The following is a 27,531-nucleotide window of genomic DNA, read 5'->3' as shown; positions in this document are numbered from 1 at the left end:
AGATAGTATAGCGAGCAGAATGCTTGCCCTATGCATGGCCAACCTGATTCGATCCCTGGCATCCCAAATGGTCCCCTGAGCACCACTAGGAGTACTTCCTGAGTGCAGAGTCAGGAGTAGTCCTGAGCACCGTTGGGTGTGGCCCCAACCCACCCAACCCAACACACAGATCTGTTCCTGCCCCAGCCAAAAAGAAAGATAGATCTAGAAGTTGAAATTCTAACCACTACACACATGACTTTGCCCTCCCCAATAGAAAACATTTATTGAACACATACTATGTAACAAGTACATTTAGTATCACTGTCATCCCATAGATCAACGATTTGCTCGAGTGGGATTAGCAACATCTCCATTCCTCCTATCCCTGAGATTTTAGCAGCCTGTCTTTACTCATCCTTCCTAATGGTGCCACATAAGAGGCTGTTCAGGGTCAGGGGAATGAGACCCATCACTGTTACTGTATTTGGCATATGAATATGCCACAGGGAGCTTGCCAGGCTCTCCTGTGTGGGCAGTAAACTCTCGGTAGCTTGCTAGGTTCTCCAAGAAGGAGAACTAGGCTATCAGAAGTATAAATAGTATTTCAAAAAACAGTTATATGAATGCCTACTCTGTGCTAGGCACTATTATGGATACTGGGGTTGTTCTGATAAGTAACAGACAAGTAAAACTAATAAGTCAGAGAAAAATCCTACTGTTTCAGTTATACAGCGCACTTAATCATCACAGTAACACCCAAGATGTATCCACATAGGACGCAGGAAACTCAAAGGAAGGCTACAAACCTAGAAAATGGATTGGAGTGTGTGTTGGATTGGAATGTGGATTGGAATCTAAAGCCCTTGCTGTCCCGACCCGACTATTACAATTCAGAGTATGAATGTGTGTGTGCATGTCTGTGTGTGCTTATTGACTATGGAATCCCCACTGCTGAGAACAGCGCCTGGCTCGCAGTAGGAGTTCGATCAACACGCGCTGAGCTTTAATAAATACTTGTTGAACAGAAGGGACAAGAACATGAAGGTCAAGTATGTCCCTCTGCTGGCTAAGCACTTTGCTTCCATTCTTGAGATTACTTCAAGAGATGCTGACCCAGCTTGCCTACCAATTCTGATTGTAGCTATCAAGTGTTCTGTGACCCTTCAGGATGGATTTGTGCCTCATCTGGGTCCTGCCATAGCCAGCGTGTTTGAAAAGAAAAGCTTCAGCAAATACCAAGTGTTAATAGAGTTTGGACAAGTAGCCTTATAAGAGGAACAAAACAACACGAGTAAAGAATGTTATTGCCTGAAGCTCACTTCTTAGGTCCCTGAGCTGGGTTTTGGAGGATCTCCACTCCAGGGAGAAACAGAATTAACTGGCAGGACCATTTTGGATTCCGCTGAAACGTGCTGATTGAAACGTGCAAGCAGTTTGTTTCAAGTCTCCGGGTAAGAAGTTGAAAGAGCCAACACGAAGGCAACATCCTGACAGACTGCATCAGGGAAGGTAGTGACTGCCCTGTTGCAGCTGAAGTTTCTGGAAACAAGGCCAGAGCTCCAACTCAGTGCAAATCAGCAGTGACTGAGGCAGGGGAATCATGGCAAGAGGAACCAAGAAAGAGGAGGAGACGTTCTTTCACTGATGGGTAGAGAACAAAGAAATTACAATGTCTCCCGAGTGCTTTCTACAGAGCAGATTCTGCCCTTACTTAATCCTGAGCACAGTTCTCACGCTGGGTGCAATTATTGTCGACCTATCTATATTACAGGTGAGTAAACTGAGGTCATTATATTAGGCCAAGGGAATAGCCTTGGGTGACATAGATAAGGAGTCAAGTCAGGTGTTTGTGGCTGATGCATTACACTGCCTCTCACTGGTGGATTTGTATTTAGCACCTACTCTACATCCAGCACATTAGGACTCCTGCTGGATCTTAAAATAACATGGTGGGTTGCATTCAATGAGAGAAAAGTTGGAGTTTCCACAAGTTCTCTGAAACAATGATTCTCTTTTATTTTGGGGACCTCGTGGTTCCTTGAGCACTGCCTAGAGTGACCTCCCCACCAAGGCAGAGTTAGGAGTAACCTCCAAGTACCACCTGGTGTGGTTAAAAATTTTAAATAAAAGCTCGAAAATGTGTAAATCTGTATTTGTACCCTCATGGTGACTCACTAATTAAAGAATAAATTTTTTAAAAAAGAAAAAAAACAATAAAGTACATAAAATAATAAAGATGCTTTGTTACCCGCAAAAAAAATTTTTTAAATAAATTAATGAATCTCAATTGGGGACAGTTTTGCTCCTATGACTATCTGAAGATATTTTTGGTTGTCACAAGCTGGGTGGAGAAGAATGGAGCTCCTAGGATCTGGCTAGTAGAGGTCAGTGATGCCATGAAGTAATGTCCAAGAAAGCCCCAAAACCAAAAAATATCCAGTCCCATTATCAATAGTATTGAGGTTGAAAGTCTTATTTGAATACATCATGCTGGGATCGATCCCCTCCTTCTCAATACTCCTCCAGAGAGATACACACATGAGTTGTAAGAGAGGGATTTACGATAAAAACAGGGATTGGTTTCTCAGCCCTCTATCCCAATGCAGTGTCTCTCTCTGCTTGATCCTGCATCAGAAAATTAGGGTGAAAGGAGATAGTTTCTATTCTTCTTGAGCTTTGTAAAGTCTAGTTGAAGAGACAAAATGAACACACAAGAAACTAGACGTTATTTTCAAAATGGAAGGCTAAACTTTAGGCCATGACAGCTGTGTGCTCTTTGATAGATAGAGAGAGATCCTCTGCAGAAAGTGGGAATCCATTCCCACTTTGACTCTATCAAAGAAAGGGAGGGGGAACAGAAGGACTGGAATGAGAGTCTCTGGGCAGGTGGTCAGGGAGAGAAGGCAGTACAAGCAGAAAGGAGAGAGAGAGAAACTAGCCTGACATGTCCACCATCCCGGGAAGGGACATCAGGAATATGTGAATGGGGTTTCAAGAGAGAAAATTGGGAAGCTTGATGCTATGGAAAATGACTGAGGTCTAGACAGAGAAGAGTTCAAACTGTTTCATGCTATTCTTCTCTCAATGAGTCCCTGCATTCTGACAGGGAAGAGAGTGTGGAGAGATGAAGGTAAAAATGATGCAACTCCACTCAGTTGAACCTTATGGAGCTCCCAGAAATTAAAAACCTCTACCTCCATTCACTCATCCCCATGTTCTCTTTTCCATCTATCCACACATTTATCCATCTGTCAGTCTTCCATCACCTACTTATCTATACATTCACTCATCTCATCTCTCCATCAAACCATTCATTCATCCTTCTGTCTACCACTTATTCATAAATGCAATCACCTCTTCACCTACACATTCATCTACCCACTCATAGACAAACCTACTCACCCATTCACCCACCCACCCACTCACGCACTCATCTATATGCATACACATTTATTCTCCTACCAACCATTTATTTATTCATCTATCGACAATTCATCAATCCATCCATTTACCTACTTGTTCATCCACCTCCCCATCCATATCTGTCCTATCAATAGCTAACTGAATACCCACCCTATGCAAAGCAATCTGTTCTGGAAAAGAGCAAGAGATGTAGTCTTGCCAACCTGCAGTTTACACTTTATGGAGAAAATACATAACTGGATACAAGATGCAATGAAATATAAGGGTGATGGCTGAAGTACATCTATCCCTGCCTATGATTGGGGTGGGGGAGGCCACTAATAATACTGGTAATTTTTTCTCAAGTAAAAAGAAAAAGAGAGACTACTTCTAGATTTAAAAAACCACTTCGTAAAAGTAGGAGCCATGATTTCTTTAAATGCTGAGTTCCAATACTGAGTTCACAATCATCATTTAGCACAGGTGTTTTGAAATTAGTTGATCTGAATAGACGCTGAAAATTGTTGTCTTATTTCTGAACATTCTCACCTCTAAGAATTCACACTTTGGGCAGAATACCCTAGCTAAATTCCATTAAATTAGTTTATTAAGCAGTTGCTAAGTATATTTTACCAGTGTCCTTAAGTCATGGCTTCCACATCTTGGTGAAACTGTAACACAAAACTGTACATGTGCCGGGGGCTGACTGAGCACATTGAGGGTGACCACCAAAAACCAAAATCAAAAAGTGATGTAATAATCCTTTCTTAACAAAACAAATTGTCCTACAGTTCTGTTCAAAACCTTACAGTGCTCCATCTCCTTCCATTCCACATCAAAACCAATGACTTTAAGATATCTACCAGATATTATTCAATATGACCCACTCTCCGGGAGCTTGGTTAGACATCTTAGAGCCTACCTCTCCCTCTGGGAGAACCTGACAAGCTACCAAGAGTTTCCTGCCCACATGGGAGAGCCTCGAAAACTCCCCATGGTGTACTCATATGCCAAAACCAGTAACAATGCTGGGTCTCATTTCCCTGACCCTGAAAGAGCCTCCCTCATTGGGAAAGACGAGTAAAGAGCGGCTTCTAAAATCTCAGCGCTAGGACAAATGGAGACGTTACTGAGACCGCTCGAGAAATTCGACGATCAACGGGATGATGATGATGATGATGATGATGATGATGATGATGATGACCTACTCTCAGAGATTCATTTCCGATTATTCTGTCTCTTGGTTACTATCCTTTAGCCACAATGGCAACCCACTCATCAAAGACTTCCTTTTTAGGACCTTTGCATTAGCTATTTATTGTACCTGGGATACTTTTCCCCCCAGAGACATCACTTACCTCCAACTAGTGAAGTAAGCAGCAAATCCAACTTTCCAGGTAAACATTCAAGGTTTGGATGACATTGGGTATGCTCCTTCTACCACAGCCCAACATGCCAGCCATGGAGTCTCCAGGCCTGGTAGTACTGACACCACTTAATCCAACCCAACAAATTCGTGTTTAGCATCTGCTGTGTGCAGACCTGAGCAGCATCCTGAGGTAGACAAGTCACATTGACAACCTATATCTCCTTCAACCATCCTAATTGAAGCATTAATCCAATAACTCTGAGTGCCTTGGATCAATGTCTGAAGAGAAGCAGGGAGAAATGCCACACTGTCAGTCAAATCTCTCTCCAGGCCCAGCATCTGTGACTAAGCTTCTAGCACGTTTATGTTCGCAAGAACTACTAGTGGCTCACACTTTATTGTGGTTTAATTAACACAAATTGCAGCACCAGCATCAACATGTTAAACCAAAGGAAAAACTGACAGTGTCTTTGTTTTTGTAGTGGGGTCCTAGGAGCAAGGTATAACTTTTTCCAAGAAGAACTACAAACTGAGTATGACTTAAGAAGCTCATAAACCTAGTGTGACAGCTTTCCAACCCACTTCAACTCAATGAAGTGAGAAGAAAAAGGAAAGGGCCTATTAAATGGAACATTTGTAGCATCTCTCCCCAGATTCCCCTGGAGTCGGGTGGCAATAAGCATTATCATTTCCCATTTTCAGAGCATATGCTATAGAAGGCAGACTGTGGCACTCATGTGTAACTGACTATTAAATTAAAGGCCAGTAAGTGATTAAAAATTAAATAAGAAAACAAAAAAAAGAAGTTAAAGGTCCAGAAATTAGCAGAACATTATGGTGACTGCATTGCCTATTTTAAAGCACAGTAGCAATATAAGGATGCTGATCCAGGAGGAAATCAAGTTTGGTGAATACAGTGTTACGGCTCATCCAAACAGACATTATAACTTAGAGGTAGGTGGACACTGACTAATAAGGCACCCATAAATCTGGGGCTTGGGACAAACTCCTCGTGTGTACCCAGCAAGTAATCTCCTAAATGATTTCATGTTATCTAAGAATTTTTAATAGAAAAGAATCAATCTAATTTAATAAATTTAATAAATTTAATCTAATTTATCACATCAGACTGGTATTTTTGCTGTACTAGACTAATTTCCAGGGGCCAGTTCAGAGACTTTTCCGGAAACCATTTCAAAGAGAGAATTGGTGTCTATAGCAAACATACAGTACTAAGATCCTGCTAAGCATTTCCTTTGGAAAATTCTTTGCATTGGTTCAGATGAAAACCTCCAGAACCCAGCCACAGCCATGCTCAAGGCCACTCTCTATATGCTCGGATGAGCCTCACCCATGAAGGAATTGACAGAGGAACCCAGGTATGTGGGACTTGTGGCTGAGATCTCCAAGCCTGCTCTGATCAGGACTGGGCCTCCTCACCCAGATCCCCAGTTTTCCAGTAGCTTGGCAGTTACACCCAAAAGCTCCCCTTCTCCTCGCCCCAGTGCCATGTAATCTCATCAACAGCCAAGATCCAGAGACTATAAAACAAAACTCCCAGAAAAGAGAGATGCAGAATCTCGCATGGCAGAGCCTGGCAAGCACCCCGTGGCATATTCAATATGCCCAAAACAGTAACAATAATGGACCTAATTCCCCTGACCCTCAACGCGACAGGGACAAATGAAGATGTTACTGGCACCCGCTTGAGCAAATAGATGAGCAAATGGACTACAGTGATAGAGTGATTGGTTCTCAAAGGCATTCTCATGTCATGTAATTTAAGACTACTTTCTCCACCTTTTCTTTACAGAATAAACTCTTATTACAACAGCACAAATCACAAATTTTCATTTTATGTTTATTCATTTGTCTATGAAGTTGTTTTTTTGAGGGGGTGTTAAACTAGGTTATAAGGAACCATATATAAGCCCCCTATTTCAGTGTCAAAATGTAACCATTTTTGGTAATCAGATCTCTAAGGATCTGAGTAAATAAGAGTGAAGCTAGAATAAGACCTGATGGGTATCCTGTAAGAGGAAGAAACTGTAGGGACAAGCACTCATAGAGGGATGGCCGTGTGAAGACAAAGATGTGAGAAGCAAAGGAGAGAAAGAAGTTTCAGGAGAAAACAACACGCTGACATCTTAATCTTATCATTTTAGAGCCTCTAGAACTATAAGAAAATAAATCTGTTCTTGTACTTGTATCAAGTGTGTGGCATTTTCTTACAGTAGCCTGAGAAAACAAATACATCCTCTCCAATATCCTTCTTCCTCTCCTTCCTTAGGAATGGCACTCTTAATTTTTAGCCAGGTGCATGGCTATCTGCATTACAAACTACTTTCCAACTTATTAACCCTTTTAATAAGTCACATGACTAAGTTTTAGCCAATAGGATATTAGAGGAAGTATCCAGAAGTTTGCCCAAAGAGAAGGCTGCCCCCTTAAAAGAGAGGGGGCATGCCCTTCATCCCTTTGGCAAATAAGAAGGTAAGCCTGAAGGCCAAAGTGCAAGAGGCAGAAGCCTTGTGCCAAGGAGGCAGTGTGGAAGATAGAATGAACCGCCCTACTCTCTCTTTGCAGACTATTTGTGGGCTTTGAAATATCATAGAAAAGTCAGTTAGCTTGGCCAAGTCACTATTTTGGAGCTTATGTCATTCTAAGTCAAACTGACTCCCAACTGAGTAGTCACTTACCCTTTCTACATTCTCCTTTGTCTTCCATTCTCTTCTCTATTCACTGAGAGAGATTCAGATAGTAAAATACAAAAGGAACATTAATCATAGGCAGACTCCTGCTAAAAGTTCTCCTACCAGGCAGGGGTCAAGTGTCACCCTTCCTTTCCTTTATTCCATCCAATCTCTGTCCCCCTTTCAATGAATATAGGTGACATACTGCTCAAAAACCCATTGTATACATAATGAAGTTACACTAAAATGCTTGGCACTTCAAGCCCTTCGGTCTGGCTGCAATCTGCCTCTCTAATACTCTCTTTCACTACAAACATCTATTAAAACCAAACTGAAGACTTTATTCTTAAGCCCAAATTCCACACATATTTCAACCCCCTGCTTCTATCTATAAAGTTCCTCCTCCAAAAGATGCCCTCCTAATTTGGTCTAAGGGGGGGTAGGATCTGAAGTAAACTGAATTTAAGGTCCATCCCAAGTACTTCAGCATCACGTGATATATAGGCCTTGGTATCTTCACCTATAAAACTGGAATAGGAAGAAGAAGGGAGAAGAAGTGAGAAGAAGGGAGAAGAGAGCAAGGAGGATGAGGAGGGGGAAGAGGGGGACAAGAGGGAGGAGGAGGATAAAAGGAGAAAGGGAGGGAGGAGGAGGAGGAAGAGGAGGAGGAAGAAGAGGAGGAGAGGAAGAGAAGGAGGAGGAGGAAGAGGAGGGAGTAGAGGAGGAGGAAGAAGAAGAAGAAGAACAAGAACAAGAAGAACAAGAACAAGAAGAACAAGAACAAGAAGAAGGAGAAGAAAAAGAAGAACAAGAAGAAGGAGAACAAGAACAAGAAGAACAAGAAGAAGAAAATCAAGAACAAGAACAAGTGCAAGAAGAATAAGAAGACGACGATGACAATGGCGATACTGCCTTACATAACTGTTCTGAAGCCAGAAAATATTTTTTCTTTTCTTTTATGGTGCAAAGGATCAAACCCAGGTCTCCAGGCATCAGTCTTACCACTAAAATGTACCCTTGGTCCTAAAAGAATGCCCACACCTTCCAGATAATTTTTCTTTGTTCTTGTTTTATTTTTATTTTTGCAGGGGTGGGGAGATGGTGTTAGACAGCAACACAACTAGTGGTGTTCTGGGGACATGTAGAGCAAGATCTTATTTGCAAAGATATTTCCAGATCCATATGAGAATAGATCTCATAAACTACCGCACACTATCTTCTCGTGGTACAAGACCTGATCCTTGTGTTTGGATGTATTACTCTCTGTCTTTTTTGCCCCTCCTCCCCCATCTTCTAGTAATTCCCTTGGACTTAGTTGCTCCCTTTCATTGACCAAGGCGTGGCACTAAATTCTCTGATTCTATCCTCATCAATCCCCAAATCAGTCTCATGATATCCATTTTCAGTGCTGCCTTCTTTCACAGAAGGGGAAACAGGCTCAGATTTGAACTCAGTTCTGGTACAGGGTAGGCTTTTAACCTAACACAGGCAACCACACAGACACAACCTTACATAGACACCTGCTGTGTCTTCTCTTTCTTGCCATACCGACTTGTCAATGGAAACTCTTATTCCACTTTTCCCCAAGGGTCCTCTCTGGAATGCCAACAGAGCTTATGAGAAGGCCCCCACCCACAACAGAAAAAGAACCTGGCTAGAGATGTATCTGCGTGTCACACTCATATCCATCAGAAGGCAAGACAAGCAAGAAGTGGTTCTGGAGATGAAGGGGCCGCCTATAAATCCAGGCCTAGCCGGAAGACCAGTGCTCTCGTCAGAGGGCCAGGGAAAGGCCAAATGCCACCCACGCTGGCATTTGATGAGGAAACCAAGCAAGCCTACACTTCTCCTTCTGGTAGACTGCCTGGAACTCTGGAGAGGTTGCAAACCCCAAACTCTCCTTTCCAACTCTAGATCTTTGTCTCCTCCCAAGGCCCCACTGCCATTATCTCAGATATTTGCCACACAAGCATGCTTTGAAAAAAAGACTTAATACCTGGATTCACAATGAACCCAGAGCACAGAAGTGTCCCTAAGTAGGGACAGAACTCAAACCTGGGTCCTCAAGGCTAGATCACTGTCCTTCCTCAACATGTAAGGCACTGTTCCTCACCCCCAGCGACTCTTCACCATCGTCTAGGCCTTGCTTTTCCCTTCCATCCACCCACAGCTGCAGATGAGAGCCAAAGAAAGATCACCTCCCTCCGTTCTGACATTCCTCTCCAGGAGAGATCACTGTGAGGACTAAGCAATGGCCGAGAGCTTTCTGTCTACTGAGAGAGTCACAGATCTGTTGTCCCCCTCTCTCCCATAAAACAAAATTTTCATTAGCAAACATGGAAAATTCCAGCTCTTCCTTCAGATCAAAAAGCCACCAGACCTGGGGCCTAACAGAGCTGGGATTCCCTCTGTGGGGAGGAGAGAACCCCACCCCACTGGTATAGTCCCATCCTATCACTTGTTGTTATGTTCTCAACTGGTCCTGCGAGCAAAGGGTAGCACTGTAGCACTGTCGGCCATTGTTCATCAATTTGCTCGAGCGGGCGCCAGTAACATCTCCATTGTGAGACTTGTTGTTACTATTTTTGGCATATTGAATACGCCACGGATAGCTTGCCAGGCTCTGCCGTGCGGGTGGGATACTCTAGGTAGCTTGCCGGGCTCTCCGAGAGGGATGGAGGAATCAAACCCAGGTCGTCCGCGTGCAAGGCAATCGCCCTACCCGCTGTGCTATTGCTGAAAATAGCAATTGATATTGCTATTTTATTAACATAGCAATTGATAACAACAACATCTGAAAATAGCAATTAATAACATTTAAAGGACTTCTTTTTTTTTTTTTTTTGCAAGCAAATGCCCTACCCGCTGTGCTATCACTCCAGCCCCTAAAGGACTTCTTACAATCTCATTCTAGGCACTTTCATCTTCCCACCGCCCTAGGAAGCAGGAACTGTTCTGAGACTGTCAAGTCCTTACACACAGAGACTGAGGCCCTAGAAGTGTTAATTATCTCAGGCACAGGGCTGAGAGATGTTAAAGTTAGAATAAAGAACACGCGGCCCAGCCCAGCACCCATGACCTTCCTGTCAGAGCACAGGGGCCTGCCTAGCAGCCACCCAACTGGTTGGGACTCCCCACCGTACTCAGTCTCCCTTGCTATCTGCCCCAGGCACACCTAGGCACCCAATCTCTCCTTTGTCAGTCAGGAAGCTTTGCTCTTCTATCTATCCAGTCTACTTCCAAATGGCCCCTCCCCTCTTCAGAAGCCCTCCCTGCTTAAGAAAAGAAAACTGCTTAAGAAAGAAAAAAACAGGGGCTGGAGCGATAGCACAGCGGGTAGGGCATTTGCCTTGCACACAGCCGACCCGGGTTCGATTCCCAGCATCCCATATAGTCCCCTGAGCATCGCCAGGGGTAATTCCTGAGTGCAGAGCCAGGAATAACCCCTGTGTATCATCGGGTGTGACCCAAAAAGAAAAAAAAAGAAAGAAAAAAACAAATCTCCATGTCTTATCCTTGAATAGTCTCCCCAACTGGCTCCAGCTGACTTTGCAAACACTCATCCCTCCAGTGCACCTCGCCTCACAGTGAAAGGCACGCTACCCTCTCCTGAACGTGCGTTTCTGTGCCGTGTTCCTCTCCCAGATCACAGCAGCCCCTCTACCTACAGTGGTCTCTACCCACTGAACAGTTCCCCTTCTTCCCCCTGACAATCCTAGGGGAAAGGCCAGGGTTTGAGAAACTTGGAAGTAAAATAAAAAAATCCTTACAGAGTCTAGTTCAAATGTTTTGTTTTAGAAAGAGAGGAATTAGTAGTAGTCCCTGGATGATCATCATTCATCTCCGAGCATGCCACAGTACCTAGAGCCCTGTAACTTTCTTTTTTCTTTATGGGTCACACTTGGCGATGCACAGGGCTCACTCCTGGCTTTGCACTCAGGAATTACCCCTGGGGGTGCTCAGGGAACCATATGAAATGCTGGGAATCGAACCTGGGTCGGCCGCGTGCAAACTCCCTACCCGCTGTGCTATCACTCCAGCCCCAAGCCCCATAACTTCTGAGGGCTCATGGAGTGTTTATCAAATAGTGGCCTTGGGATCGTCACATTAATCACTCATGCTTCACGGGTTCCCGAGCCGGATGAGCTGAGTCCACATCTCTGAAGGTGGGGTCCAGCATCTCCTGTGCAGCAGGCTCCAGGGCGTTTTTAAAAATTCACACTGAAGTTTAGAAACCGCAGTGGGTCTATGGGAATTGCACCACAGATGCCACTCAGAGAGAGTCCCAGTACCTGGACGCTCCCTTCCCCCAGCCACCACTTCCGCCCTTGAGCTACCGAGAGCTTAGATGGCTGCAACCGATGAGGCTGACTTTCTGAATCTCCGCAGAAACTCTCCTGGGCTGCCTGAAAGAGCCCACCTTTCAGCTTCGTGCCTCAGGCCTCATGGCCCTCTAGACACCCTGCTGAACCAGAGGTCATCTGACCCAGGAGGAACAGACAGGGGAAGCAGGCAGGCGGCTGTCACTTGGGCAGGAGTGGAGAGTGGCATGCTAGGCCAGGCCAGGCTGAGTCGGGGGCTAGAGGGTGGCTCCTTCCCCGAGACCGAGTCTCCAGATAAGGTGATGGAGTCCCTTGGGCCTGTGCTGGCCAAGCGGTCTGCTAGACCCCCGTCTGGAAGAAACCTATGAGTCTGAGCAGCGCAACAGGGGCGGGTAGAAAGGCAGGGACTGGGCCCGGTCAACACACCTGCAGGGATGGGTGCCCGCCTTCCTCTCCCCGGCCTGCTCTCTCCTGTGTGGCTGGCCCTGCCGCAGGCGGAGGGGGCTACTACGCCCTTGAAAGTGGGGTCGCAGAGTCCTGCCCATGCCGCTGCTGCTGGCTTCCTTCCAGAGCATCTTCCTCCGGCCCCCTGCTCCCTGCCAGGACCCCTGCCCACACCTACCCACTCCATGCCGGTCCTTGTCAGTTTTGCGCCAGGGAGTCATGGCTGAGCCGGGGCCTGGGCCGCTGAGTCTGCCGGTGGGGAAGCAGTCAGGGGTGGCTCTACACTCGCAGGGCCCCACTTCCTTCCTCTTTTCAAACTCCTTCTCGGGGGCCCGCCCTCACTCCGCTCTCTTCCCTCCTCCCCTACCCAGGGCTCCCTCCTCCTCTCTCAGGCTGGGCAGGGGCACAGAAGGCCAGAAGGCCCCTAGCAAGGCAGGACCATCCCGACTTTTCTCCTCCCCAAGCGCCTGGGACGGCTGAGAGCCTCTACCCCAAGTGCAGGACGCCTCCTGACTCATAGCCAGTGAGTAGACAGAACCCGCCACACCCCCACCTCTTAATCTGCGCTGTGAAGTCCAATGTACATTCAAACCCAGACTTACCTGCTAAGAAATTAAGACAATTTGCCTGACTTTTATGTTTCCGTTTTCTCATCTGTAAAATGGGACACTACTTGGTATGCTTATTAGGACCTGGATTAGAACAGATAATGTATGCAGTTAGGTGACACTTTCTAGGAGGACTAAAGGAGATAATATAGATAGTGTGACACATCTCAGCTCAATACCCACAGGGAGAGGAGGCCATATGTAGCTGGTAAGCTTTTTGTAGACAGATCCACATGAAACTACGATGAAACTGTCCTCTGAAAACACACAAGCATAAGACTGACCTTTCGTCAACTCAGAGAAGCGATCACCAACTACATTGTAGTCGAAGGCCATGTGGGGGAAGGGAGTTGCGGGCTGAATGAGGGCTAGAGACTGAGCACAGAGGCCACTCAACACCTTTATTGCAAACCACAACAGCTAATTAGAGAGAGAGAACAGAAGGGAATGCCTTGCCACAGTGGCAGGGTGGGGTGGGGGGGAGATGGGATTGGGGAGGGTGGGAGGGACACTGGGTTTACGGGTGGTGGAGAATGGGCACTGGTGAAGGGATGGGTTCCCGAACTTTGTATGAGGGAAGTATAAGCACAAAAGTGTATAAATCTGTAACTGTACCCTCACGGTGATTCTCTAATTAAAAATAAATAAATTAAAAAAAAAAAAAGACTGACCTTTCAATGTCAGGAGGTCATGGGTAACCTAACAGCCATCCACAGTGCACCACAGGAAGAGTTCTGGAGTTGGACTAATGAAGACGTTACTCTACAAAATGTTATTTTTTGCTCTAGGAACAGACCCTATCAACAAATGAAAATATGAAGCTGGTGATGCAGCTCAAGGCAGAGTGCCTACTTTTCGTGTGTGTGGAGAAAGAGGAAGAAAGGAAGAAAGGAAGGAAGGAAGAAGAAAGGAAGAAAGGAAGGAAGGAAGAAAAAAGAAAGAAAGAAAGAAAGAAAGAAAGAAAGAAAGAAAGAAAGAAAGAAAGAAAGAAAGAAAGAAAGAAAGAAAGGAAGGAAGGAAGGAAGGAAGGAAGGAAGGAAGGAAGGAAGGAAGGAAGGAAGGAAGGAAGGAAGAAAAAAGAAAGAAAGAAAGAAAGAAAGAAAGAAAGAAAGAAAGAAAGAAAGAAAGAAAGAAAGAAAGAAAGAAAGAAAGAAAGGAAGGAAGGAAGGAAGGAAGGAAGGAAGGAAGGAAGGAAGGAAGAAAAAAGAAAGAAAGAAAGAAAGAAAGAAAAGAAAGAAAGAAAGAAAGAAAGAAAGAAAGAAAGAAAGGAAGGAAGGAAGGAAGGAAGGAAGGAAGGAAGAAAGAAAGAAAGAAAGAAAGAAAGAAAGAAAGAAAGAAAGAAAGAAAGAAAGGAAGGAAGGAAGGAAGGAAGAAAGAAAGAAAGAAAGAAAGAAAGAAAGAAAGAAAGAAAGAAAGGAAGGAAGGAAGGAAGGAAGGAAGGAAGGAAGGAAGGAAGAAAAAAGAAAGAAAGAAAGAAAGAAAGAAAAGAAAGAAAGAAAGAAAGAAGAAAGAAAGAAAGAAAGGAAGGAAGGAAGGAAGGAAGGAAGGAAGGAAGGAAGGAAGGAAGGAAGGAAGGAAGAAAGGAAGGAAGGAAGGAAGGAAGGAAGGAAGGAAGGAAGGAAGGAAGGAAGGAAGGAAGAAAGAAAGAAAGAAAGAAAGAAAGAAAGAAAGAAAGAAAGAAAGAAAGAAAGAAAGAAAGAAAGAAAGAAAGAAAGAAAGAAGGAAAGATTCTTCTGATCAACCATAATGAGACTGAGTTGACATTTGCCTTGCACACTGCTGACCCGGGTTCGATTCCTCCGCCCCTCTCAGAGAGCCTGGCAAGCTATCAAGAGTATCTTGCCACATGGCAGAGCCTGGCAAGCTACCCGTGACATATTCGATATGTCAAAAACAGCAACAACAAGTCTCACAATGGAGACTTTACTGGTGCCCCACTCGAGCAAATAGATGAACAACAGGATACAATGATACAGTGATTCAGAAATCTCACTACTCCCTTCTGCTTTACACTAGAGAATCAATAAACTAGATTAGGCAATATCACAGTTGACAGGTAGCTTTGGCAAAATATTAATTTTATTTTATCTGAATTAGTTCCTTTTCAGTTTTCAAGCAACACAAATTGAGCAGTAACTGTTGAATCTGTCAGTATTCCACCCGAGAAACAAAACTGGTAGGATATATAAAATAAATGGATTTTTATTGCCGAGAATTGACTAATGTAACTATGAAGCTCAGCAGACAGGTCTAAAGTCTGCAGGCCGGCTGTCAGAAAGGTCAGGCTGGAAACTCAGGAGGGAACTGAAGCTGCTACCTACATAAAGAATCTGTTGTTGTTTTGAGGTCATACCCAGGGCTGCAGGGGCTATTTCTGTCTTGGCAGGGAGCTGTGGTCCATGAGAGTGCTGGAGAATAAGCCCACATCTCATGCTTTACTGTAAAGCATGAACTCCAGCCCTTTGAGTCACTCCCTAGCCCCATCAGGCAGATTTCATCTGTCCAAGGAGAGTGTAAATAACAACCTTTCAACTAATTGGGTCTGGCCCACTCTAATTACTGATAATAATCTCCCTCACTTAAAGTTAATTGACTGCTGACGCTAGATGCATCTACAAATACTTTCAAGGCAACATGTATATTGGTATTTGATTAAATATTGAGGTCTAGGTCTCTCCATGTTGATCATTAAACTAACCACCATGGTAATATTTTAAATTATACATTGTCACTGTCACTGTCATCCGTTGCTCATCGATTTGCTCCAGCGGGCACCAGTAATGTCTCCATTTTTTTTTTTTTGAGATTTGTTGTTACAGGTAGCCTGCCAGGCTCTGCCATGCAGGCAAGATACTCTCAGTAGCTTGCTGGGCTCTCTGAGAGGAGTGGAGGAATCAAACCTGTGTCTGCCTCGTGCAAGGCAAATGCCCTACCGCTGTGCTATCATTAGAAGATGGCAAATGTTTTCTATAAAGGATCACATAGTAAATATTTCCTTCTTTGTAGTCCAACAGGCAAACTCAAGAACATTGTGTAGGTACTTTGACAATAAGAAAGAAAATAAGTTTCAATAGGTCGATATAGTAAAGTGGCAGTCTACAAAATCAACACCCCAAAGTCCATGGCTTTCTTATATACAAACAATGAAAGAGAAGAAATAGACATTAAAAAAACAATCCCGTTCACAATAGTACCTCAGAAAATCAAGTACTTTGGAATCAGCTTAACCAAAGAGGTGAAGGACCTATACAAGGAAAATTACAAAACACAAAACACTACTTCAAGAAATAAAAGAGGACACTAGGAAATCGAGACACATCCCCTGCTCAAGGATAGGGAGGATTAACATTATCAAAATGGCAATACTGCCCAAAGCACTATGCAAACTTAATGCAGTCCCTATCAGGATACCCATGACATTTTTCAAAGAAACAGACCAAACACTCCTGAAATTTATATGGAACAATAAATCCCCACGAATAGCTAAAGCAATCCTTGGGGGGGGGGGGAAATGGGTGGTGTCACCTTCCCCAACGTCAAACTCTACTACAAAGCAGTATAATTAAAACAGCATGGTATTGGGATAAAAACAGACCTGCAGACCAATGAAACAGAGTTAAATATCCTGTCACAGACCCCCAAATATATGGTCATCTTTGACAAAGGGGCAAGAAATGTGAAGTGGAACAAGGAAAGCCTCTTCAACAAGTGGTGCTGGGAAAACTGGATAGCTACCTGCAAAAAAATGAAAAAAAAAAAAAAAAGAACTCCGACCTCTGTCTAATGCCAGGCACAAAAGTCAGATCAAAGTGGATTAAAGACCTTAATATCAGACATAAATCTATAAGGTTCATAGAAGAAAATGTAGGCAGAACTCTCCATGACATTGAAGCTAAAAGCATCTTTAAGGATGAAACAGCACTGACCATGCAAGTGGAAGCAAATATAAACAAATGGGACTACATTAAACTAAGAAGCTTCTGCACTTCAAAAGAAACAGTGACCAAAATACAGAAAGAGCCCACAGAATGGGAAAGAATATTTACCCAATACCCATCTGATAAGGGATTAATATCAAGGATATACAAGACACTAGTAGAATTGTATAAGAAAAAAACCTCCAACCCCATCAAAAAATGGGGAGAAGAAATGAACAGAAGTTTCCTCAAAAAAGAAATACAAATGGCCAAAAGGCACATGAAAAAATGCTCCACATCGCTAGTCATCAGGGAGATGTAAATCAAAACAACAATGAGAAATCATCTCACACCACAAAGACTGGCACACATTCAAAAGAACAAAAGTAACAGTGCTGGCATGGATGTGGGGGAAAAGGGACGCTCCTTCACTGTTGGTGCGAATGCCAACTGGTCCAGCCTTTCTGGAAAACAATATGGACAATCCTTCAAAAACTAGAAATTGAGCTGCCGTATGACCCTGCAATACCACTTCTGGGAATATATCCCGAGGATACAAAAAAAGTACAGTTGAAATGGCGTCTGTACCTATGTATTCATTGCAGCACTGTTCATAATAGCCAAAACCTGGAAACAACCCGAGTGCCCTAAAACAGATGACTGGTTAAAGAAACTTTGGCACATCTACACAATGGAATACTATGCAGCTGTTAGGAGAGATGGAGTCATGAAATTTGCTTATAAATGGATAAACATGGAGAGTGTCATGCTAAGTGAAATGAGTCAGAAAGAGAGGGACAGACATAGAAGGACTGCACTCATTTGTGGAGTATAGAATAACATCACATGAGGCTGACACCCAAGGACAGTAGATACAAGGGCCAGGGGGATTGCCCAAAAACTGGAAGACTGGTTCATGAGTGGAGGGGAGAAGGCAGCTGAAATAGAGAAGGGATCACTGAGAAAATGATGGCTGGAGGAATCAGTTGGGATGGGAGATGCATGCCGAAAGTAGATAATGGACTGAACATTGGATCTCTTCATTCTCAGACACTGAACTCTCAGTGTCTGTGTTGCAAGCCATAATGCCCAAAAGTAGAGAGAGAGAATGGGAAATATTGTCTGCCGTGGAGGCAGGGGGAGGGTGGGAAAGGGGGGTGTATACCGGGGATATTGGTGGTGGGGAATGTGCATTGGTGGAGGGATGGGTGTTTGATCATTGTTTGATTGTAATCCAAACTGAAAACTTGTAACTATCTCACAGTGATTCAATAAATTTTTTTTTAAATGTGTCCTTTCTCTCTTTTTTCTATTAAAAACTTCTTGTGATTGTTTTGGAAAACGTGGTCGGTCTGCTGACTTATTGCCAGTAAAGTTCTTTCTCAACCCATCACTATCTCTCTCTCTCTCAATGAACCCTGGAGAGGCAATGGAATGGAAAAATTCATATTTACATTAATGGTGATCTATGAAAAAATGTTAAATGCCTTTTTACAAAAGGGAGTGTTAAGTGGAGAATCAATATTTCCCAAAAGAAGTCTGGTCTTAGTTATTATCCAATGAGAAGTGGTCCCTAGGCTCATGGACTGTCATGGTTTGTCTTTGGGTCACACTGGATAGTGTGAAAGTATGAATTACGGTAGGAATTGATTATGTAAGAAAGACCAACAATATAACATAGGTGAGGACATTGAAACACCTCGTACAAGTTGACCTGAAAGTTGATATACACTCAGTCAATCATCTCTACTCAATAGAGATCCAAATAATTCCAGAGTTTGGTTAAGCTTTTCTGGTTGGCAATACTTCCTACACACACAGCCCACATTTACACGGAGACAGTAATGCATGCTGACTTCATGTGAAGAGGTTTTATTTAAATATTCCATCCTTTCCTGTATTCTGCTCTACTCACTTTTTCCATAGCTGAATTAAATTTGTGATAAGTGGTAATTGCACATAACAGCTTTCCCTGAGCTCTGTGAGTTCTGCTAGTAAACTACTGACCTTCATGTTGGCTCTGGGAACCCCCCGAAGCTTGCCATCGGCGTCATAATTGAGAAGGATTTCATGTGGACTATGTGTCCTCTAAATTTTATTGTTGACTAATTTATAATTGTTAAAAACTCTCAAAGAAAGAGCACTGCCAGATTCTGATCTACCATGAGCATAAAATTTTAAGCCTTTTTTTTTGGCTTTTGGATTTGGGGACACTCACAGCTGTGCCTGGGACTTACTCCTGGCTCTGTGCTCAGGGATCACTCCTGGCAGTGCTCAGGGGGCTATATGGGATGCCAGGGATCAAATCCTGATCAGTCACATGCAAGACAAGCGCCTTACCCACTATATTATCACACTGGTCCCTAATTATTTTCATTGTTCAGAAGTCATTTATAGAATTCCTGATGCTTGTTTTTAGCACGATATTGTTTTGCAAATTAATCAGTCAAAAAACTTTTTTTTTCTTTTTGGGTCACACCCGGCGATGCACAGGGGTTACTCTTGGCTCTGCACTCAGGAATCATCCCTGGCGATGCTCAGGGGACCATATGTGATGCTGGGAATCGAACCTGGGTCGGCTGCGTGCAAGGCAAACGCCCTACCCACTGTGCTATTGCTCCAGCCCCAATCAGTCAAAAATTTAATGGACGCTTCTTAACTGCTTAATAAACTTTGAAACTTAAAAATTATTTTTCTCTTTATATTCAAGTGTGAATTGCAATGCTAGAACTATAGCTTAAGCCTGGAAAATAAGTTGACTGAAAATTTGTAAACAAATAAGGATGCAGCAGGAGAAATAGTACAGTGGATAAAGCACTTGCCTTGCATGCATAAGACCCAGTTTCAACTCCCAGCACTGCATATGGACCGGAAGCACCACCAGGAGTGATCCCTGGGCACAGAGCCAGGAATAACCCCTTAGACCGCTGGGAGCCTCACGCACGAGTGAAGTCCCACGGAACCCAGGTAATGCGGAACTTTGTGACCTTGAACTCTGGGCTCAACGGGAGCCGGGAGCGGAGATCCTCTGCCCGTTTCCCCCAGTCTCCGGTGACCCAGGGGTCACTCCCATAAGCCACCTCCTGCCAGTGCCAGGTCATCTCGTCATCGGCCACTGTCCAGATCCCACGTCTGCTTCTCTCGGAAGGGAGCATAAAATGAGGCCCCTATAGCCATGCCACCAGACTCCATGCCAGGCTGTATTCACTCAGGGTGCCCCCGAGGGGGGCGGGGGAGAGCCCTCCCCCCGCCCCAAGGGACCCAGCCATTCAGCCAACCTCCACAACCCAACCGCTGCCACACTCCAGGCCACTTTCCACACACTCAGGCCGAGCCTCACAAATGAGTGAACATATTCCTGGACCGTGTGGCTACTTTTGCAGCCGTGCAACATATTATAAGATACTCCGTCCCCATTCTCCATAATTACTACACACTATTTGATGGGGCTCAGACAGTAGACATCCAATCATAGGGGAAAATATATATATATGTATATATGTATATATATGTATATAAATATGTATATATATACATATTTTCAGATCCAGAAAAGGTTTCTTAGTGGAAAGTGTGTGAAGATTGTTTTGTTTAACCCAGGATCCATTACAACCTTCTATAAGAGATCGATTATGAACATGTTGTTAAAGGTTGAGACTTGTGTGCTTATAAATATATATACATATATATCTATAAAAATATATTTCCTCTAAGATTGGTTGCCTTCTATGTTAAACCCCACCAAATGTGGTGTGCTGCTCTTGGAATATTAGTGGAGTGAGATATGAGATGTCCAGGAATAGGTTCATTCATGGGTGAGCCTCGACCAGAGCTTGTGGAGAGCAGTCATGAGCATGGCGGCAGTTGAATTCTGGAGGGTTTTGACGGCCGGGACTGGCTTCATTGGGGTGGGGAAGGGCCTTACCCTCCCCTCTCCGGGTTGCCCTGAATGAAACAGCCTGGTACGGGGTCTGGCGGCATGGCTATGGTGTCTCATTTTGTGCTCTCTTCTGCGAGATTTATAATGAGTCTCTGGATCATGGCCGCTGATGAGATTAAATGGTGGCAGCCAGAGGTGGCTTATGGGGGTGACTACCAAGTTGCCAGAAACAGGAGATGGGGGAGGTCATCCATTCCCAGTTCCGTTGGGCGTGGAGTTTTCAATCACAAGTCCCACATACCTGGGTTTTCTGCAGATTCACTCGTGGGTGAGGCTCGACCTGAGTGTGTGGAGAATGGCCATGAGCATGGCGGCGGTTGAGTTCTGGAGGTTTTCAGCTCAAGGTATGTGTTTTTGAGAACCAGTTTTATTGGCTTATTTTCTTCCTTACTTCCCTCATCATGAAGATGAAGCTCTTTTGCAGCACCTACTTCAGAAAGATGAGACAACAAAATGAGTTTTTATGTGGGAGCTTGTAGAGCATTAGTATCTGGCGCATAAACACGCAATAAACTGTTATTTGCTTGGTAAAATATGAAGGTCATTAGCTGGAATTAAGAAAGAAAAGGAGGTAATAAGAGAGATGTGAAAGTCATCCTGAAGAATTAGAAAATTACTGCTCTGTAGTCATAAGATTACAGAGAAAGGATCTAGATGATTGAGTGGTTTTTCTGCCATTTTAGCTATTTGGGCACGGAAATAAATTAGGCTAGTGATTTTCAAATCTGGCTGCGCATGAAACCACCTGAGCTTTTGTTTTTGTTTTTTGTTTTTGGGGCCAGACCCAGCAGTGCTCAGGGTTTATTCTGGGCTCTGTGCTCAGAGATCACTTCTGGCAAGGCTTGGGGGACCATATGGGCTATTGCATATGAACCCAGGATGGCAACAGGCAAGAGAAGGGCCCTACCTCTGTATTGTTTCTCATCCCAAATCACCTGAGCTTTTAAAACTTGCTAATGTCTCATACCCTTTCCCTCCCTTGTGAATTGTGATTAAATTCATCTAAAGTTTAATAATTTAAATAATTTAAATAGAGTTTTAGGAAGTACAGCATTTTTTAAGACTCATGTATAGCTAGACTAGAGAAAAACAGGAATAATGAAAGAGATTAATGGAGTTAAACTTAGTTGAGTTCAGGGGACCATGATATCCAAATTCCTTAGTATATCATTAATATATGGAGCAAAATTATATCAAGTGGGACTGGAGAAAGAGCACAGCAGGAAGGGTGGTTGCCTTGCAAACAGCTGATTAGGGTTTGACATGCAGCACCACATATGATCCTCTGAGCTCGAGCAGAAATGAGCCCCAAAGATGGAGGGAAGGAAAGGAGGAAGAAGGGGTGAGAAGAAGAAAGAGAAGGAGGGGGAAAGAGAAAGGAAGGAAGGAAGGAAGGAAGGAAGGAAGGAAGGAAGGAAGGAAGGAAGGAAGGAAGGAAGGAAGGAAGGAAGGAAGGGAGGGAGGAAGGAAGGAAGGAAGGAAGGAAGGAAGGAAGGAAGGAAGGAAGGAAGGGAGGGAGGGAGGGAGGGAGGGAGGGAGGGAGAGAGGGAAGGAGGGAGGGAGGGAGGGAAAAAGGGAGGGAGGAAGGACTATGGAAGGAAGGAGGGAAGAAAGGAAGATGGAAGAAAGAAAGATCTATCAAGTAAATTGTTTAGGTGAGACAGAAAAGTGCTAGTGAGTGTTGAAAAGATATTTTTCCACTAAATTGAATAACAGTATTAATATGTTCTAGGGGCTGGAATAGGGCTGAGTAGTAGAGTGGAATCTTGCGTGTGTGAAACCTTGGGTTCGATTCCTGGTGCATGCTCACACACACACACACACACACACTCACCACAAATTATTAATAAATAAAAATTAAAATATAAGTAAAGACTTCATAAAATACTTGCTTGGGGGCCCCCAGTTGGTGGTGTTTAGGGACTACTTTTGGTTCAGTGTTTAGGGGTAGCTCGTGGTGGGGGTCCTGGCTATAATGCCCATGAACTGCCTTTGGGTACCAATTAAGCACATTAACAGCCATGATCCAGAGACTCACAGATGAATCTTGGAATTGAGCCACTTACTGCAGGGATGGATCCAGACTGATTTCACCAGGCTGATTTCAGCCAGATTGATTTCACTGGGGCACCTCAGATGGGAGCAGGTGTCCTCTCTCTCCGCCTGCACCAGACAAACCCCTGCAGCCCCAAACCTCCAGAAACCAATCACTGCCACCCTCACAGCCATTCTTCACAGGTTCATCCTGCCCCACCCCCCGCCGCAAGAGGAGAAATCTGCTGAAAAACCCAGAGATGCAGGACCAGTGACTGAAAACACCAGGCCTCAAAGGGTCGGGACTGGGCCACCTGCTCCCATCTTCCCGCCCCTTTGGGGTCCTGGCTGTCATGCCCACGAACTGCCTCTCGGTGCCACTTAAGCGCATTAACGGCCATGATCCAGAGACTCACAGATGAATCTCAGAATTAAGCAGCTCGCTGTATGGATGGATGGCTCCGTACCCCAATTATTTAAATGGTTAGAATCCCTGGAGCATGCAGCCACTTTTGCGGCTGTGTGATATCTCATACTATTTTGTTGTTGAATCACTGTGAGATAGACCCTTACAGACATCTTGTACTATTCATAACAAGCAATACAAAATAAATTATCTAGCATCTCCCTGTGGGGCAGGCTTGAGTGGTGGTGGGAATCTTTAAAATAATGGTGGTGGGATTGGTGTTGAAATACTGAATGCAATCAATTATTGTGAACAACCTTATGAAAATAAAATTTAAAAATTTTTAAAAAATGGAACAATATGGGCTCATGGTTTCTTATTCAATAAATTGTTATCCATTGCTCACATGATAATGTCCTTTAATCAAATGTTTTTAATTTTATTGTAGTTCAATTTTATTTTGCTGCTGTTGTTTGTAATTTTGATGAAAAGAGACTGTGATGAAATGCGAGGTCTTAAAGATTAGCCCCTGTAGTTTTTTTCTTTTTGGGTCACACCCGGCGAAGCACAGGGGTTACTCCTGGCTCATGCACTCTGGAATTACTCCTGGTGGTGCTTGGGGGACCATATGGGATGCTGGGAATCAAACCTGGATCGGCCATGTGCAAGGCAAATGCCCTACCTGCGCATCGATTCAGCCCCAGCCCCTTTATTTTCTAATAAGAGTTTTGTGTTTAACTCTGTGTTTAGGACTTTGGTCCATATTGAGCTTATCTATCTATACACACACACACACACACACATATATGTGTGTGTGTGTGTGTGTGTGTATATATAGGCTAACAATACTGTTTTGCATGTAGTTATCAAGCTGTTCTAACATCCTTTGTGGAAGAGACTATCTCATTAAGTCTCTTTGTTGAAGAGACTATTTCACTATGGCATACTTATTGAAATTCTATTGACCTTACATATGTAGGTTTACTTCTAAACTTTCATTGCACTGAGTATGTCTTCCTTTATGCTAGAACCATATCATTTATTTTTTCAATCTATGAAGTGCACTTGTGTGTGTGGTGGGGAGTGGGTGGTACTAGGTCACATGCAACAGTGCTCAGGGGTCACTCCTAACTATGCTTGGAGGTCAAACTACAGTTGGCTGAGGGTGAAGTACATTTTTTAATCTTGGTCATGTGGGTCTTCCAAGTGTCCTGTCTTGGTCACTGGAAATCTTCCCAAATATATTTTAGAATCTGCTTTTCTGCCAAAACAGGCTTTTGAGATTTTGCTCTAGGGAGGGTATTGTATACGTAGATCTTTTCAGAGTGTTTCATGTTATAGAGACAATTCATCTCTATTTCTGTTAGAGCTCTATTCAGATTTTCCATTTCTTCAGGAGTAAATTTTGGCAGGCTGACTCTAGAAACAGAACTATTTCATCTGTTCTAATTTGTTGGTTTACAATTGTCAAGTTTTCTCTTAAAATCCTTTTAAAATCAGTATTATTGTCTCCACAAATGAATGAATTTTTGGTTCCACTGACTGCTGCTTTTCTGTTCTCTGTTTACTTTTGCAGTTGGGCATGGAGGCTGAGAGGAAGTCCCTCATAACTTAAAACTAGCCCGATTTCATGGCAGATGCTACCATCAAAAGAGAAAATACTGGAACAAGGAGATAGTCCCAAAAGCTGGAGTGCATGCTTTGAATCCTGGAGGGTTGGGTTTGATTTCCGGTACCTCATGGGGACCTAAGCACTGTCAGGAGCTACCCTAGAACACTGAGCCAAGAACAGTACCCTCAAGCACCCCTCAAAAAAAATATAACAAACCTCCCATCTCCAAAAGGGAGGGAACAGAGAAGAGAATTCCAGCGGGAGAAAGGAAACAGGGCTTCCATGATGAAATAACATTGCTCAGCAACACAATGGGAGTCTCTGGGTCAGAAAACTCTGGAGAGCCTCAGCGACTCAGGACTTTCCTTACTAGGCTGCAGCTAATGTGGTAAAGTTTTGCAGAGTATGCACCTTCTAAATGGCTAATAATCTGTTACTTGAGTTATTTTTAAAGTAATTGGATCCGTAAAATTTTGAGGTTGGCACTGATGGCCTTCTGAGCCAATGAGTCAGTGGTGAAGAGTCTAGGAACTAAGACAAACTATTTTTGGCTATTTACATACAAAAGTCCCATCAATCTGGGTTTGTTGTTGTTGTTTTTTGGGGGTGGGACATTATTTTTATAAATATACTTTGTGTTCCTTTCTCTTCTTTCCTGGGATTTGTACTTTGCATCTGTTGTTGCTTGATAGTACTCCACAAGTCTTTTACACCCTGTTCACAATTTTTTTAAAAAACATTTTCTTATTGAGGTGGGGGGTGCTTTGGGGTCACAATCAGCAGAGCTCATTGCTTACTTCTGGCTCCTGGCACTGCTCAGGGATTCATGTGTGGTACTTGGGATTGTACCAGGGTCAACTGCATGCAATGTAAGTATTTTAAACCTTTAAACCTAAATACTTTTAAAAGTATTTGTATAATCTCTCCAGCACCGACATTGCTCATTATTCTTTATTCGTCATCCTCTTTCTTGCTCTTCAGCTTGAATTCTCAGTTGTTTCCAATCAAATCTGGTGTTGAACATCCACAATGGGCTCCTCACTTGTCAGTGTATTAATTCAAGTTTCTATCCGGTTCTTTTGTGTAATTCTTCCTCCTTTTTTTTTTTTTTTGAAGTCTCAATGGCATTGTTCTCAAGTTTTAATTCTTTGTGGCTTCCATTAGCCCTTGGAGGAAATTTTTCAACCTGTCAAGATTTTGGTCTATGTATAGATTTCCTTATGTTGCTTATTAATGTGTCATACTTCCTATGTATGGGTCATACTTCTTGTATGCCTTGTCATTTGTTAAAAATTGGACACGGTATTATGGCAAATCTGAAATTAGTCCTAACCTTTCCAAAGAGTTGTACTTTATTGCTATGTTTATTAGGTGACTTTCTGGACTCATTTGGTAGCCTGTGTGCTTTCTTATGTTGTCATGAGTCTGTACTCCACTTGGTAAGGTAGTAATTCTTCCGAGATTTCCTGAAAATCCAAGACAAAGCAGACTTTTCACTTTTTAAGGGAGTGGGCCCCTCATAGTCAGCTGTAGGATAACATAGCCTCAGGTAGTTTAGGTTTATTGGGTTTCTCCCGTTACGGTGCTCCCATTCCTCTGTGTTTATTTGTAGCTTCTTAGTGTTCTGTTGACTTGTAAATATTGTTTTTCTCTTCTCCTTGAATCCTTTGCATAGTTTATTCAGAGCAATGTCCTTTTTGTATGGACACAGAAAGACTTAGTAAATGCTATGCTTTTGTAATCTGGGAGTCATTTGACTCTACATGATATTTTCCTCCTGGGCATCTGTTCTCTCCACCTAAGCCTCAGCTGCCCTTACTTCCTAGCACCCCCAAAAGCAGGGTCCCGACAATGGACGAGACGGACCCAGGGTAAGTTGTGTGCTACCCTGGCATAGACATGGGCCTGGCCAAAGTGCCTAATGCTTAACTATAAGTTAAGAGCTTGGTCATGGACAAATGTTGTCATGATCCAAACAGTGATAACTAGATTAGGACCCTGCTAGGGTGAGGAATGATTAATCTGGCCTGAGTGCTGTAGTCTGGCAAGATGTTGCCAGGAGAGCTGCCTTGCAAGCCTCAAAGTATCTCTTGCTATGTCCATACAAAAATAACTAGGATTAAGATGTTAATGAGTCTTTGGACTAAGGAAAGGAGAAAAACACCTTAAGAGTCAGGAAGGGCTTTGGAATGCTCCAAGGTTGTGTTCCCTTTGAACCTGACAGCCCTCAGGAAGGGCTTTCTTATGTTGATTTTGCTACCTGGCAGTGTGTAACCTAGGGGCAAGGGCGAGAGAGGAAAGAGGGAGGAGAGAGTTGGCAGTAGATCCAGAGAGGACAGAGCTGGGAGTGCGGGAGATGAGAAAGATGAAAGATTGAATAAACGGTAACTAATCAGCAACCAGTTTGGCCTTCTTCCTTCCGTCGCCTGCCCTTGACCAACAGCACACACAGCGGTTCCAGAGCACTGAACGTGGGCGGTGAGACAGAGCCGCTTGGAGAGCCCGCGAGTGCACACGCCCCTCAGCGTGCTTTAGTTTTTTACAGTCAGTGGTCAGGACTGGGAACCATCCCCATGGGGCCAGCTGTGTGCACCTGATGATTCAGTGCTAAGGCCCAATGATAAGTTACTCCTTAGTCCCAAAGGCACTGGGACCAAGGAGTCACATTGACAGCGTTTAGAGGGTTATGGCATGCTGGGGCTCAAAGTTAGCTTATCACATTTGAGATCTCACCCCTGTGCCTCACTTGATCTTTAACTATTTACCTGGTACCTATACATTCATTTTTTCATTCTTGTTCTG

At 43.7% G+C, this 27,531-nt stretch overlaps 1 protein-coding gene across 1 annotated transcript in view; it reads right to left on the bottom strand.

Annotated features, from left to right (window-relative positions):
* The window catches only part of DOCK2 (dedicator of cytokinesis 2), a 400,138-nt gene extending 387,668 nt beyond the window's left edge, over positions 1-12,470 (bottom strand). Inside the window, exon 1 of the mRNA XM_004611557.2 lies at positions 12,391-12,470. Within this exon, the coding sequence (XP_004611614.2) occupies positions 12,391-12,433 (43 nt within the window). The 5' untranslated portion in view covers positions 12,434-12,470. The remainder of the gene's footprint in view (positions 1-12,390) is intronic.
* Between the last annotated feature and the right edge of the window lie 15,061 nt (positions 12,471-27,531).

Source organism: Sorex araneus, chromosome 2, assembly GCF_027595985.1.
Source record: "Sorex araneus isolate mSorAra2 chromosome 2, mSorAra2.pri, whole genome shotgun sequence".
Classification (NCBI taxonomy): Eukaryota; Metazoa; Chordata; class Mammalia; order Eulipotyphla; family Soricidae; genus Sorex; species Sorex araneus.
This window is presented reverse-complemented; position numbering and strand designations above follow the sequence as displayed.